A 12,234-nucleotide genomic window follows, 5' to 3' on the forward strand; every position below is an offset into this window, starting at 1 on the left:
CAGCAATGTGCCTGTGACATTAGTATTTCTGTGGCAAAGAGAAAACCTCCCTACCTTGAAAACAAACTCCCTTTTTGGACTAGATGCATTTCCAGATTATTTCCATAATACAGAAAAATCCTAGTTGCAGATTCAATTAAAAAACTGGAGAAACAAAAGACAACAAAAAAAGTCTCAATTTGTAACACCCCAAAATCAAAACTAAGTGTGGACAAGAGAAATCAGGAAGAAAGAAAAATGACATTTTCCAGGTTTCCACAGGACTTTCTGATGTAAAATGGTTGAATCAGAATTGAAAAGACAACCAAGAGTCAAGGGCAGGGTCTTCCCAGAACTGCTTTCATAAGGTAAGGGAAGAGACCAAAGACACTCATTCTTTCCACTAAAAATTTACTTAATGTTTCCCCAGAAACAACAACTGACCCAGGCCTCCGTTTTACTTTATATAGAATGTCTATTTCCCAGTGTCGTGAGGACAACAGCAGCTAGTATTTATCACTCATGTCACTTGCTTAATTATTTACAACTTATTTACAATACATATTACTACCATTTTACAGATGAAAAAAACTAGATCACAAAGTGACTATAAGATGATGACAGCTTTGAAACCCAAGCATTACTAACTCAGAAACCTCTGAACAGCAAAACTTTGTGCCTCAATCCTTGTGTTCCTTTTCTGCTCAGCCAATTATATTCCTACCATCTCTTAAGAAAAAACAAAAACGACATACTTTTAAAGCAACCTACTATGTGCCTGGCATGGTAAATTGATTAATTTATCCTCATAAGAGCCCTGTGTAGTTGGTTTAGATTTAAAATAAGTTTACACTTTTCCCAGTGAAAAACTTTTATTTTACATGTCAAATGGTTCTTAAATTGCTTCTCTTACACAAATATGTCTGAGTTTGAGCCCTATGAGTCAAGATTTCCCAGGACTTGATAACCACTGTGGGGGGGGGGGGAAATTGATCATTCAGGTTCCAGATATACAGCATTAAGAATACTGTGCAAGGACAGACAGACTTGGGGCCTGCTGTCCACCAGTGATCTAGAATATTCTACCAATTGAACTTCGTATTTCCAACCTCTCACAAAAGCAATACAAAGAGAAGGCAGTAGAGAGACCTTGTCTGTGGATCTTTCCCACCCTGAATTCATTCACATTGATAATCCAAATCTCTGTTTTACATCATCTAATTAGTAAAACAAAAACCATTAAGCTCTGTATGTAGTATATGAAATCTGCTAGGAAATGGAAATTCTAGCCATAACTTAGCTATGAAATACTAATTAAGAAAAACAACTCAAATAATCTCAGCGTATTTGCAAAGCACGTCATATGCATTTTAAATAACGACCCAGGGAAATAGCTGCCAAAGGAAAGTCAAAGTTATTAAATCCAAAGTTTTTCATTTTCTTGACATGCTCTTTCTATTTACTACAGAAATGTACTAATATTGGTTGCCTTTTGGTATTGTAATTTGGTCAACCAAAACTTGGGAAAAATAGGTTTATTAGTAACAAAATAATGAAAAGAAAAAAATGAATTCCAACTAGTATCGATTTTTTGGTGTGTGGGGGCAGGGCATTTAAGGGTATTATTTCCTAGTAATGATCACTTAGATTCTAAGCCTTAAACATGATTCAAATGCAGCAGAAATCAGGAAAGAAGCAACAGATACGATGGTGCATATCGGATGTCTAGACTACAGGCAAAACCCAAATACCAAAGAAGCATCCATGTGTCAAACCAGCATAATTTCTGAGCTATGCCTGGGGCCACATACAAAAAAAAAAAAAAAGGTTAGCTTGAAAGAAAAATCTAGGAGGGGTAACCAGAAGGTCAACCCCAGTTCACGGGAACTGGGAAGAAGCTAGCCGTTACCCTGTGACATCTTCCTGAGCAGCTTCCTCCGCAGCCAGCTCCCCAGCCTCCTTACAATGTTTCCAAAAGGCCCAACTCCCTAAACATTTGCTTCTTCAAGGTCATCCTAAGATAAGGCAGTGAATAACCACCAAACACTGAGTCACGCATACCTTTCGGCTAAAAAAGATCCCCCTTCCCAAAATCATTACATAAATACTTTAAATGCCATGAGGGTTTTCTCCGGAACTCCACCAGAAACTCCCAGCCTTTAATTTAGATTGGGCAACTAAATGTGTTCAATTTTGCGACATAAAATATTAAAAGGCTTTTCAAGTCTGGCAAATTCCAGTTCAAAAACAGGTGCTTTCAGTGTATGCTCAATAACAAGGTCAAATTCATTTTTAAATTATTAAAAGAAAAAGAAAAGCTTTTCTTAACCCTCCTTAGGACAACATAAGGAGGGGGAGAAAGGATTGCTGGGGTAAAACTGTCTCGGATAGGGTCCCTGTTTAACTCAACAGTAATTCCTAATCTTCCGAGTGCCTGAAGTAATGGAAGGTTACAGGAAGAAAATAAAAACAAAGAAACTGACTAGGGTCATAGTTACCAGAACAAACTGCACCGCCCTACCACCTCCATAAACCAACTCCCCCCACACCAAAACAAACCTTGCCCCTCCCCGCTCCCCCCCACCCCCTAGAAACACACAAAGAAACTGGCCGCACGCACAATTCGCCCACAGTCCTCACTTCCCTTAGTAGGCAACTGGGAGCCCCGGAACTTCCCCACGGTGGTTTATCGGGCGTCGTCGGGGCTGGGTCCCCTGGACTTGCGGGCCACAGTTCGGCTGGAGAGGAGGTGCTAGCCGCCCTCGCCCGTTTCCCCGAAAGCAGTAAAATGCCTCCCCGCTCCTCCCAGGGCCCTCGGGTCCCCACCTTCCGTAAATCGCGCCTCCCCCTCGGGCACTCCGGTGACCGCCGAGAGAGACGCCGAGCCAGCAAATAAGAATGCTCCCTGGTGGATTTGTTGGTAAATAAGACATCTCGCGTCGGGAGGAAAGTTCCTGCGGGGGCCGCTCGCCAGGGCGAGAGCGAGGGCGAGGGCAGCGGGAGGTGAACCGCGTCGCTCGCCGCCACCTCCCTCACCTGCGCCGGAACAACGGGCCCCGCGCCCGCCCGACCCGGCGCCTCCCGCAGGCCGCGCCTCCCGCACGCCGCGCTGCCGGGGCTTGTTCCTCCTCATGGCTTTGCCCTGACGTAATTCAAACATGGCAACAGTTCGACTTCAAAGGCGAACCCACAGACCTCCCAGACACAGGCTCCCCGGCCACGAGGAACCGGCCGAGGAGTCCGGGCCACGCTCTCCGGACCCCTCGGCCGTCGCAGCCCCCGTGCCAGGGCTGGAGCGCCGGGCACTGCCGCCTCCCTCGCCCGCCCGCACGCCCGGAGCGGGGAAGCACGCCGCCTCCCTACGCACCAGCATGGCACCTCGCACAAGTAGCGCCGCCAAAGTTTCCCCACGAGGGGGCTGAGGGACAAAAGCCCCTCCCGAAACTCGCCCGAACTTCGAGGGCCTCCGACCCGCACGTCCCTCCGCCCAGGCGGCCGCCCCGAGCGCCGGGGGCCCGCACGGGCACATGCAGCCCTTTGTTTTCTGTCCAGCCGGGCGCTGCCTACGTGCAGCATCAGAGATGTCGGAGCGTTTCGCAGGGGCCGGACACTGGACGATCACCCCGGGTAGGGGTCCGGACCCCGCGCCCCGAAGAGTCCGGAGCCTGGTCCCCCGGCCCTACCCTCGGGAGCGGGCCCATTTAATCAAAGTTTTGCAGTGTCCTTGATGAGAAACGCCCGGAGTACCCGCCCCGCACGGGCGGAGAGTTGGCGACTTTCACTCTGCTTTTTAAACTGGCAAGACGCCATCATCAGCAAACCACATTGTCCTGCCGGCCGGACCTGCCTGACGGCGGCCGCATCCCACGGCTCACGCGGGGCTGGACATTCGGACAAGGACCAGGGTCGCAGCCCGAAGCACGTGGTCTCTCACGTAGAGCACAAAAAGCAGTGCCCCGCGGAGTTCACTGACTCCTGCGGCGTAGACAACGCCGCCGCCTCCGTCCCCAGCCAAGTTGGCTTCCCTGGCCATCTTACAGCGCGGACGGCCGCCCACAAACGGGAAGCCCTCGCCGTGGCGCCCACACCTACGCTACAGGTGAACGCACGGGGAGCAAAACTTCGGGCTCCGAAGGCACCCCGGACACCAGACGCTCTTGGGCGCGGTCCCAAGAGGGCAGGAGAGTGGAAGACGGGCTGTTTTTAAGCGACCGCGTGTTGCTCTCATTGTCGCATCCGCATCCCTCCGGAGTTGAGCAAACAACGCCACGCCGCGTGCGCTCCGGCAGAGCCCAGCACTGACCCCCAAAGGCCGATTTAAAGACCCTCGGCCGCCAGCTTGGAAGCGGACGGCAACTTAGTTTCCGAGCGAATGGCGTTTATTGTCCACCCTAGCCCGGGGGCTGCAGTCAACTAAACCACGAGGTTTCACAACGGCGCCCGACCCTGCCCGCGCCTCGCGCCCACGCGGACGCACCGACCCCGGCCGCTGCGCGGTGGCCAGCCAGTCGCTTTCCTCTCGGGCCTTTCGGCCGCCGGGCTCCTTTCCGCGAGAGAATACTGCGGCGGAGAAAAGTCATTGTCACCTTCAACGTGGATCCCTCAACTCCGGCGACTCCTCAATTATGCCTAGGCTCCACTCACTTCCCCCGCCCCGAGACTTTCGGTTTGCCTCAAATACCCTCCCCAATTAATAAATACACACTAAACAAGCGCGTACCAAAGAACCTGGGGTCTGAAGATCACGAAAACAGCGCTCCCAACAATGCCACCTCCAAGACAAAACTTCCTGTGTGTATGTGGAAGGACGGGGGGAGGTGGGTGGAGGTGAAAAGAGAGAGAAAAAAAACACTCTGAAATCAAAGCCTCATGAGACAGTTTTGCACTAGAGGCATGGTGGGAGTCACTCACCTTCCAAAAGCAGCCGTTCCACGCGCAATAACGTCCCCGAGGTGCGGAGTGCACGCCAGGCCAGTCCCCCTCAAGCGCTCCCTCCTCCTCAACTGCCTTGTCTAGAAAGATTGTCTCCTGCAGTTCTGCAGTTGCTACCGCTGGCCGAGAAGGTGTAGATTCCGCTTTCCCTCTGCGCACGCGCGGCTCCCGGCACAAAATTCTCTTGAATCGAACTTATTTGCATACGGGCGCGCGCACGTCGCGGGCTGGGAGGGGGAGAAGTCCCGGCGACCGCGCGCGCTCCCGAGGCCTCTATTGTCCTTTTAAGGGGAGAAGCTCCGCGGCGCGGGAAACGCGGCGGCCAGAGGGAAACGGGGGCGGGGACTGCTTACTACGCCGGACGTCACATAAACAAACGCCCCCCGGCTGGCGGCCGCGACGGAGAGGGAGTGGCGAGGTGGGAAAGGGAAAGGTTAGCAACCGAGGGGAAGTCTTCGCTGCTTGGCGTGTTTTCCACCCCCGAAGTTCTTGGGGCACCATTGAGCGCCGAAAAATTGTTCTGAAAGCTGCTGTTGCAAAATTCTCACACCTGTGTCCACTTTCGGTGACAGAGGAGGTGGTCTTGTAAGCACCCAGACTGAACTTATACTAATCCCACGTTTCCTAAATTTTGTTTGAAGTTAGGTTTTTGAAACTTTAAAAAAAAAAATCCTCTGGGGCCAGCAAAGGTTTAGTTTTTGTGCAGTTGTAATGAGTCATTTAATAAAGTCCCATTTTAACAGCCTATCCATTCGCTAACTCCCGCTTGCCCTTCTCAAATAGTAACCTAACCCATAACAATCCAATTTTTTTCTCACTTCGGCCTTAAGATTTCGAGTCTCTCCAAATTGAATGATTGTTTATTTCCGTGGGAACAGTGCCACTTTCTATAAAAGACTAGGCAATGGAAAGCCAATAACCTAGGGACAGGCATACCTCCTCTAGCAGCTTGTAAAGGGTGTTCCACTCACCCAGAAATAATTCCACTAACTGGTGGTCTTGGGAATTGAAAAAATAACAAGTGACGTACAGACTTTTCCATGCAGAATATGTAATAATTCAACAAAGCGCTTTCTAGACTCCGGAAGAAAAAAACTGAAGTAACTCTTCTCAGATTAATAAGAGGAAAATGAAAATCGAACGATTATGATTCGCCTTTATCCCAAGGACACACTTAACACAACAGGCAGAAACCCGGGGTTAATGACAGAGGGTGGGGAGAGAGGAAGGATGTTCTTCCCAGAAACTTGATATTGGTCCCAAGCTACAAAAGTGTGAAAATCAACCATAAAACTTAATCATCTGCTGACAAGTTTCGCTGCTTTCACTGCATTGTCAACAATACAGATTTAAATAGTTACTTCTGAAATGTTAATTCAACAGGCAATTCCTAGTACATACAGTATAAACCCACTTCTAAACTCAACTAATACTTCTTTTTTTTCCTTTAGGTTCTGTAACATACTATTCCTGTAACTGTATATGAAAACTATATTATAAACACCTGAAAAGATAGCCTGGCGTGGTGGCAGTCACCTGTAATCCCAGCTATTCGGGAGACTGAGGCAGGAGAATCGCTTGAACCTGGAGGCGGAGGTTGCAGTGAGCAGAGATTGCGCCACTGCACCCCAGCCTGGGCGACAGAGCAAGACTCTGTCTCAAAAACAAAAACAAAAACAAAAAAAAACAGAAAGAAAAAGGACACTGCTCATTAAAATATGAGCTCCTTAAAGACAGGGATTTTATCTCTTTTTTACCCATTTTTGTATTCCAGTGCCTGAAACAGTGCACAGCAGAGGATATATACTGACATCTTGCATGCATTGGTTGGCTAGGAAAAATTTTTTTTAATATAATAAACGGCCGGGCGCAGAGCCTCACACCTGTAATCCCAGCACTTTGGGAGGCCAAGGCAGGCAGATCACATGAGGTCAGGAGTTGGAGACCAGCCTGGCCAACATGGCGAAACCCTGCCTCTGCAAAAAACATAAAAATTAGCCGAGTGTGGTGGCTCACACCTGTAATCCTAGCACTTTGGGAAGCCAAGGCAGTGGAGGTCCAATTTGCCACCAGTGGAACATAGAAACAGCTATTAAGCTTATTCATGTTTATTGTCATAAGGACAGGGATGGCATCATATCAACCAATGTGACCACTATAACTTCCAAACTCATTTTAGGTCAAATGCAAAAATTATAAACTAAAGTTTTGATTAGCGATAAACCTATAAAACCTTGAAAATGTCCATTAATTTCTTTAAATTATATTTACATATTTATTATTATTATTATTATTATTTTGAGACAGAGTTTAGCTCTTGTTGCCCAGGCTAGAGTGCAATGGCTTGATTTTGCCTCACCACAACCTCCGTCTCCTGGGTTCAAGGGATTCTCCTGCCTCAGCCTCCTGAGTAGCTAGGATTACAGGCATGTGCCACCACGCCCAGCTAATTTTGCATTTTTGGTAGAGACGGGGTTTCTTCATGTTGGTCAGGCTGGTCTCGAACTCCCTACCTCAGGTAATTCACCCACCTTGGCCTCCCAAAGTGCTGGGATTACAGGCATGAGCCACTTTGCCTGGCTATTATTATTATTATTAATTATTTATTTATTTATTATTATTTGTTTTTTTTGAGATGGGATCTTGCTCAGTCGCCCAGGCTGGAGTGCAGTGGTGCGATCTCGGCTCACTCCAAGCTCCACCTCCCGGGTTCACGCCATTCTCCTGCTTCAGCCTCCCAAGTAGCTGGAATTACAGGTCTCCACCAAAATGCCCAGCTAATTTATATATTTTTTATATATATACACATATATATACATATATATGTGTACATATATGTATACACACACACACACACTTTTTTTTTTATATAGAGTCTTGCTCTATGCCCAGTCTGGAGTGCAGTGGCGTGATCTCAGCTCACTGCAACCTCTGCCTCTCGGGTTCAGGTGATTCTCCTGCCTCAGGCTCCTGAGTAGCTAGGATTAGAGGCATGTGCCACCACACCTCAGCCTCCTGAGTAGCAGGGAGTACAGGTGAGTGCCACCACTCCCCGCTAATTTCTGTATTTTTAGTAGAGTCAGGGTTTCACTATGTTGGCCAGCCTTGTCTTGAACTCCTGACCTCAGGTGATCTGCCTACCTTGGCCTCCCAAAGTGCTGGGATTACAGGTGTGAGGCTCTGCACCTGGCTGTTTATTATATTTTAAAAATTTTTAAATATATTTAATAATTATTTATAATAGTATAAATATTAAATAATTATTTAATTTTTTTAATATTTGGCACAGACCTGTAATTCCAGCTACTGGCGAGGCTGAAGCAGGAGAATGGCGTGAATCCGGGAGGCGGAGCTTGGAGTGAGCCAAGATTGCACCACTGCACTCCAGCCTGGACGACTGAGCAAGATCCCATCTCAAAAAAAAAAAAAATTAATAATAATAATAATAATAGCCAGGCAAAGTGGCTCATGCCTGTAATCCCAGCACTTTGAGAGGCCAAGGTGGGTGAATTACCTGAGGTAGGGAGTTCGAGACCAGCCTGACCAACATGAAGAAACCCCGTCTCTACCAAAAATGCAAAATTAGCTGGGCGTGGTGGCACATGCCTGTAATCCTAGCTACTCAGGAGGCTGAGGCAGGAGAATCCCTTGAACCCAGGAGACGGAGGTTGTGGTGAGCCAAAATCAAGCCATTGCACTCTAGCCTGGGCAACAAGAGCTAAACTCTGTCTCAAAATAATAATAATAATAATAATAAATATGTAAATATAATTTAAAGAAATTAATGGACATTTTCAAGGTTATTATAGGTTTATCGCTAATCAAAACTTTAGTTTATAATCTTTGCATTTGACCTAAAATGAGTTTGGAAGTTATAGTGGTCACATTGGTTGATATGATGCCATCCCTGTCCTTATGACAATAAACATGAATAAGCTTAATAGCTGTTTCTGTGTTCCACTGGTGGCAAATTGGACCCTAATCATAAATTTCTGCCTTCTTTCTAAAGAGAATTTCAACAGTTGTCCTGGGTTGTCTCAAATATTTATTTGACTTATGACAGATCCTCCAAAAATAATTTCAAATTATTATATGCCTCTGAAGGTATGAAAACTGCAAATACCGGCCGGCGTGGTGGCTCATGCCTGTAATCCCAGCACTTTGGGAGGACGAGGCGGGTGGATCAGAAGGTCAGGAGTTCAAGACCAGTCTGGCCAGCATGGTGAAAACCCATCTCTACTAAAAATACAAAAAATTAGCTGGGCATGGTGGCACGCACCTGTAGTCCTAGCTACTTGGGAGTCTGAGGCAGGAGAATCACTTGAACCCAGGAGTTGGAGGTTGCAGTAAGCTGAAATCACACCACTGCACTCCAACCTGGGTGACAGAGCAAGACTCCATCTCAAAAAAAAGAAAGAAAGAAAGAAAATTGTAAATACCATAACAATATTTTTTAAAGTCCAATTATGGTTTACAGGAGTATATATATACATATATATAAGTATGTACACACACATATACCTTGAATGCTTTTTCTCTTGAAAGTTTATGTAAAGTATATTATTGCAATACAGAGATGGAATAATAAACTCAAATGTGCAAGCAATGCAGGAATTACAGTACTTAGGATATACTGTTCAGGTAAGAAAGTACCTCGAAGTTGCAGAGCTACTGAGTTAATGTAGCTAGATTTCCTCTGCTCGCAAAGTATAGGTCAAGAAGTAATCTGGATAAGTTTTATAGGAAGGGTAGCTACAAAATTCTTTTTTTAATTTTTTCATTACTTTTTAATTTTTCTTTGATAATCCTATTGCAATAAACAAAATTCTTAAAGAAAAATCTGAATTCCATAGTCTTTTTTTTAAAGCAACCACCTGCTATTTTTGAACAACCAAGTGCATTCCAAAGGTTCTTTTGTCCATTTTGTTGCTTGAACATGTCATTATGGATGGCCATACCCAGGCCCAATAGCCCATATATGGGCTACTTTTAAATACTACTACCTAAATTGCCCAAGTGAGGTTTTCAATGTGAAAAAGGAAAGAAAGAAGTAATTTATAATATATCAATTTGTATTACAAGAGACTGAACTACATCATGCTAGGAAAATATCTGCAGGTTTTTTTGGTTTGGTTTGGTTTGGCTTTGTTTGTTTGCTTGTTTGTTTGAGACGGAGTTTCGCTCTTGTTGCCCAGGCTAGAGTGAAATGGAGCGATCTCGGCTCACCACAACCTCCACTTCCCGGGTTCAAGTGATTCTCAGCCTTCTGAGTAGCTGGGATTACAGGCATGAGCCACCATGCCCGGCTAATATTGTATTTTTAGTAGAGATGGGATTTTTCCGTGTTGGTCAGACTGGTCTCGAACTCCCAACCTCAAGTAATTCACCCACCTTGGCCTCCCAAAGTGCTGATTACAGGCGTGAGCCACCACACACCGCCCTGAGTATTTTTTAATGACTACAATGCTATGTTGAATTCATAAGGAGTTTTCAAACATCTTAAAGTTGAAAGCTAACTACTTTGCTTATAATGTATGTCTCACTGTAGAATTATCCCTAATACTTGAATTTTCATTCCTTTAGCAGACATTTAATGATCATCACCATGTGCCAGATAGTGAAATCATTTCAGAACTCGAGGGCCTCAAGCCTCTCTAATTCATTTCTATATAATTCTATTTTATTTGCTCCTTTTTCTTCTGTAGAATGTGTTGCCTTCTTTTGAGATTTATTGTCAGCAACTTTAGAATTTAATATTCTTGGAATGGAGGATAAATTATATATAAAGGATTGTAGAAGAGAACAAATCTTGCTTGGTTATGAAGGACATTGCTAGCAATTTAGTCATGTTTGTAATGACAAACTAATGATTGTTTTTAAAATAAAGGCAGATACCCTCATCAGAGGCTGGTACCAACCACATGAAAACATGTTTGCCAAGCCCAGGAAAGAGCTGATGATTATTATTAAGCATAGGGTTTGGTTCCTCTTTTTCTCACAACAAAACAAGTACAGTGTTTTATTAATTTGTTTAAATTTCTTTGAAGTTCAAACAGTAAGTGGTCAGAGCAAGGCAGATAAGTTTACACTAGAAGGTATAGCCTGGATTATGCCATCTAAGTTACCCCAATCCTCCAAGTGTCAACAGCTGCCAGAAGAAGTTATTTATTATTTAATCAAAATTAACTTTTCAAATTTCTGGGCATAAAAGCTTAAAGAATTATCAAAAACTTATTCTTAGAGTATCCTGAACTTATAGAGATCTTAAGTTTTATAATAGTATCTTATGACATTTGAACAGCATGATTTTATTTTATTTATTTATTTTATTATTATTACTTTTTTTGAGACAGAGTTTTGCTCTTGTTGCCCAGGCTGGAGTGCAATGGCATGATCTCAGCTCACTGCAACCTCTGCCTCCCAGGTTCAAACCATTCTCCTGCCTCAGCCTCCCTAGTAACTGGGACTACAGGCGTGCACCACCACACCCAGCTAATTTTTGTATTTTTAGTAGAGACGGAGTTTCACCATGTTGGCCAAGCTGGTCTCAAACTCCTGACCTCCAGTGATTCGCCCACCTCGGCCTCCCAAAGTGCTGGGTTACAGGCGTGAGCCACCACACCCGGCCAGCATGCTTTTAAAAAATAAAATTACTAGTAACAAAAATAGTTTTTCGTTAAGAAGAACATTGATAAACTAGAATGAGTTCACAGGAGAGTAAATCAGGACAATGAAGAAGGATGGAAACCACAGCATAAAAGCAATAATAGAAGGAAGGCTGTGTTACGATTGAGTAAGAGGGCAATATTTGACTATCTCAAGGATTGTCCTTAGTAGAGGGATGGAGTTGTTGTTTTATCCTTTGGATCAAAATTAGTCTTGAAAATCAAAAGAATGGTGCTAAACATGATAAAATATCCCGAACATACAAATAGTCCAAGGATGGTTCAGGATACTTCCAAAGGCAACTCCTCATCACTAAACAAACAGATAAAAACAAGATCATCCGTTTAAAAATTCATTCAGTGAATTGTATTACTTAACAATATAAAGCTAGCTAACCTCTCTAAACTCCTGTTGAATTTTATGAATCTTTGATTGCACGGAATAAACTACTGGTACCATCAATAATGTCTCAAGGTCATGAGGTATTTACATCACTGTGGCCACAGAATAAAGTGTGAGAAATAAAAGAAAAAAAGGTAACTACCAGGGACTTAACCATGTATGGCAAGGGGATCAGATCTAATCTGGAGGTAAGAGAAGGCTTCTTTGAGGAAGTGACATTGAGATACTAGTAGGATTCGATGGGGAAGTGGGAGA

The 12,234-nt window shown here is 44.8% G+C and overlaps 2 protein-coding genes across 8 annotated transcripts in view; one reads left to right on the plus strand and one right to left on the minus strand.

The window, feature by feature from the left end:
* The window catches only part of SINHCAF (SIN3-HDAC complex associated factor), a 46,131-nt gene extending 41,027 nt beyond the window's left edge, over window positions 1–5,104 (minus strand). The window contains exon 1 of one of the 7 annotated variants that reach the window (XM_015151388.3): window positions 4,891–5,104. Coding sequence is in view for 1 of the 7 variants with exons in the window: in XM_001083350.5 (XP_001083350.5) it covers window positions 2,806–3,139 (334 nt within the window). In the remaining 6 variants the exon portion in view is untranslated. The other 6 variants (XM_015151383.3, XM_028829386.2, XM_015151386.3 and 3 more) reach the window with 6 other exon arrangements.
* On the plus strand, window positions 3,626–6,223 carry LOC694294 (uncharacterized). The gene has a single exon (XM_001083471.5). The coding sequence runs from the start codon at window positions 3,707–3,709 to the stop codon at window positions 4,184–4,186; it is 480 nt and encodes a 159-aa protein (XP_001083471.1). The 5' UTR covers window positions 3,626–3,706; the 3' UTR covers window positions 4,187–6,223.
* The last annotated feature ends 6,011 nt before the right edge of the window (window positions 6,224–12,234 follow it).

Source organism: Macaca mulatta, chromosome 11 (genome assembly GCF_049350105.2).
Source record: "Macaca mulatta isolate MMU2019108-1 chromosome 11, T2T-MMU8v2.0, whole genome shotgun sequence".
Lineage (NCBI taxonomy): Eukaryota > Metazoa > Chordata > Mammalia > Primates > Cercopithecidae > Macaca > Macaca mulatta.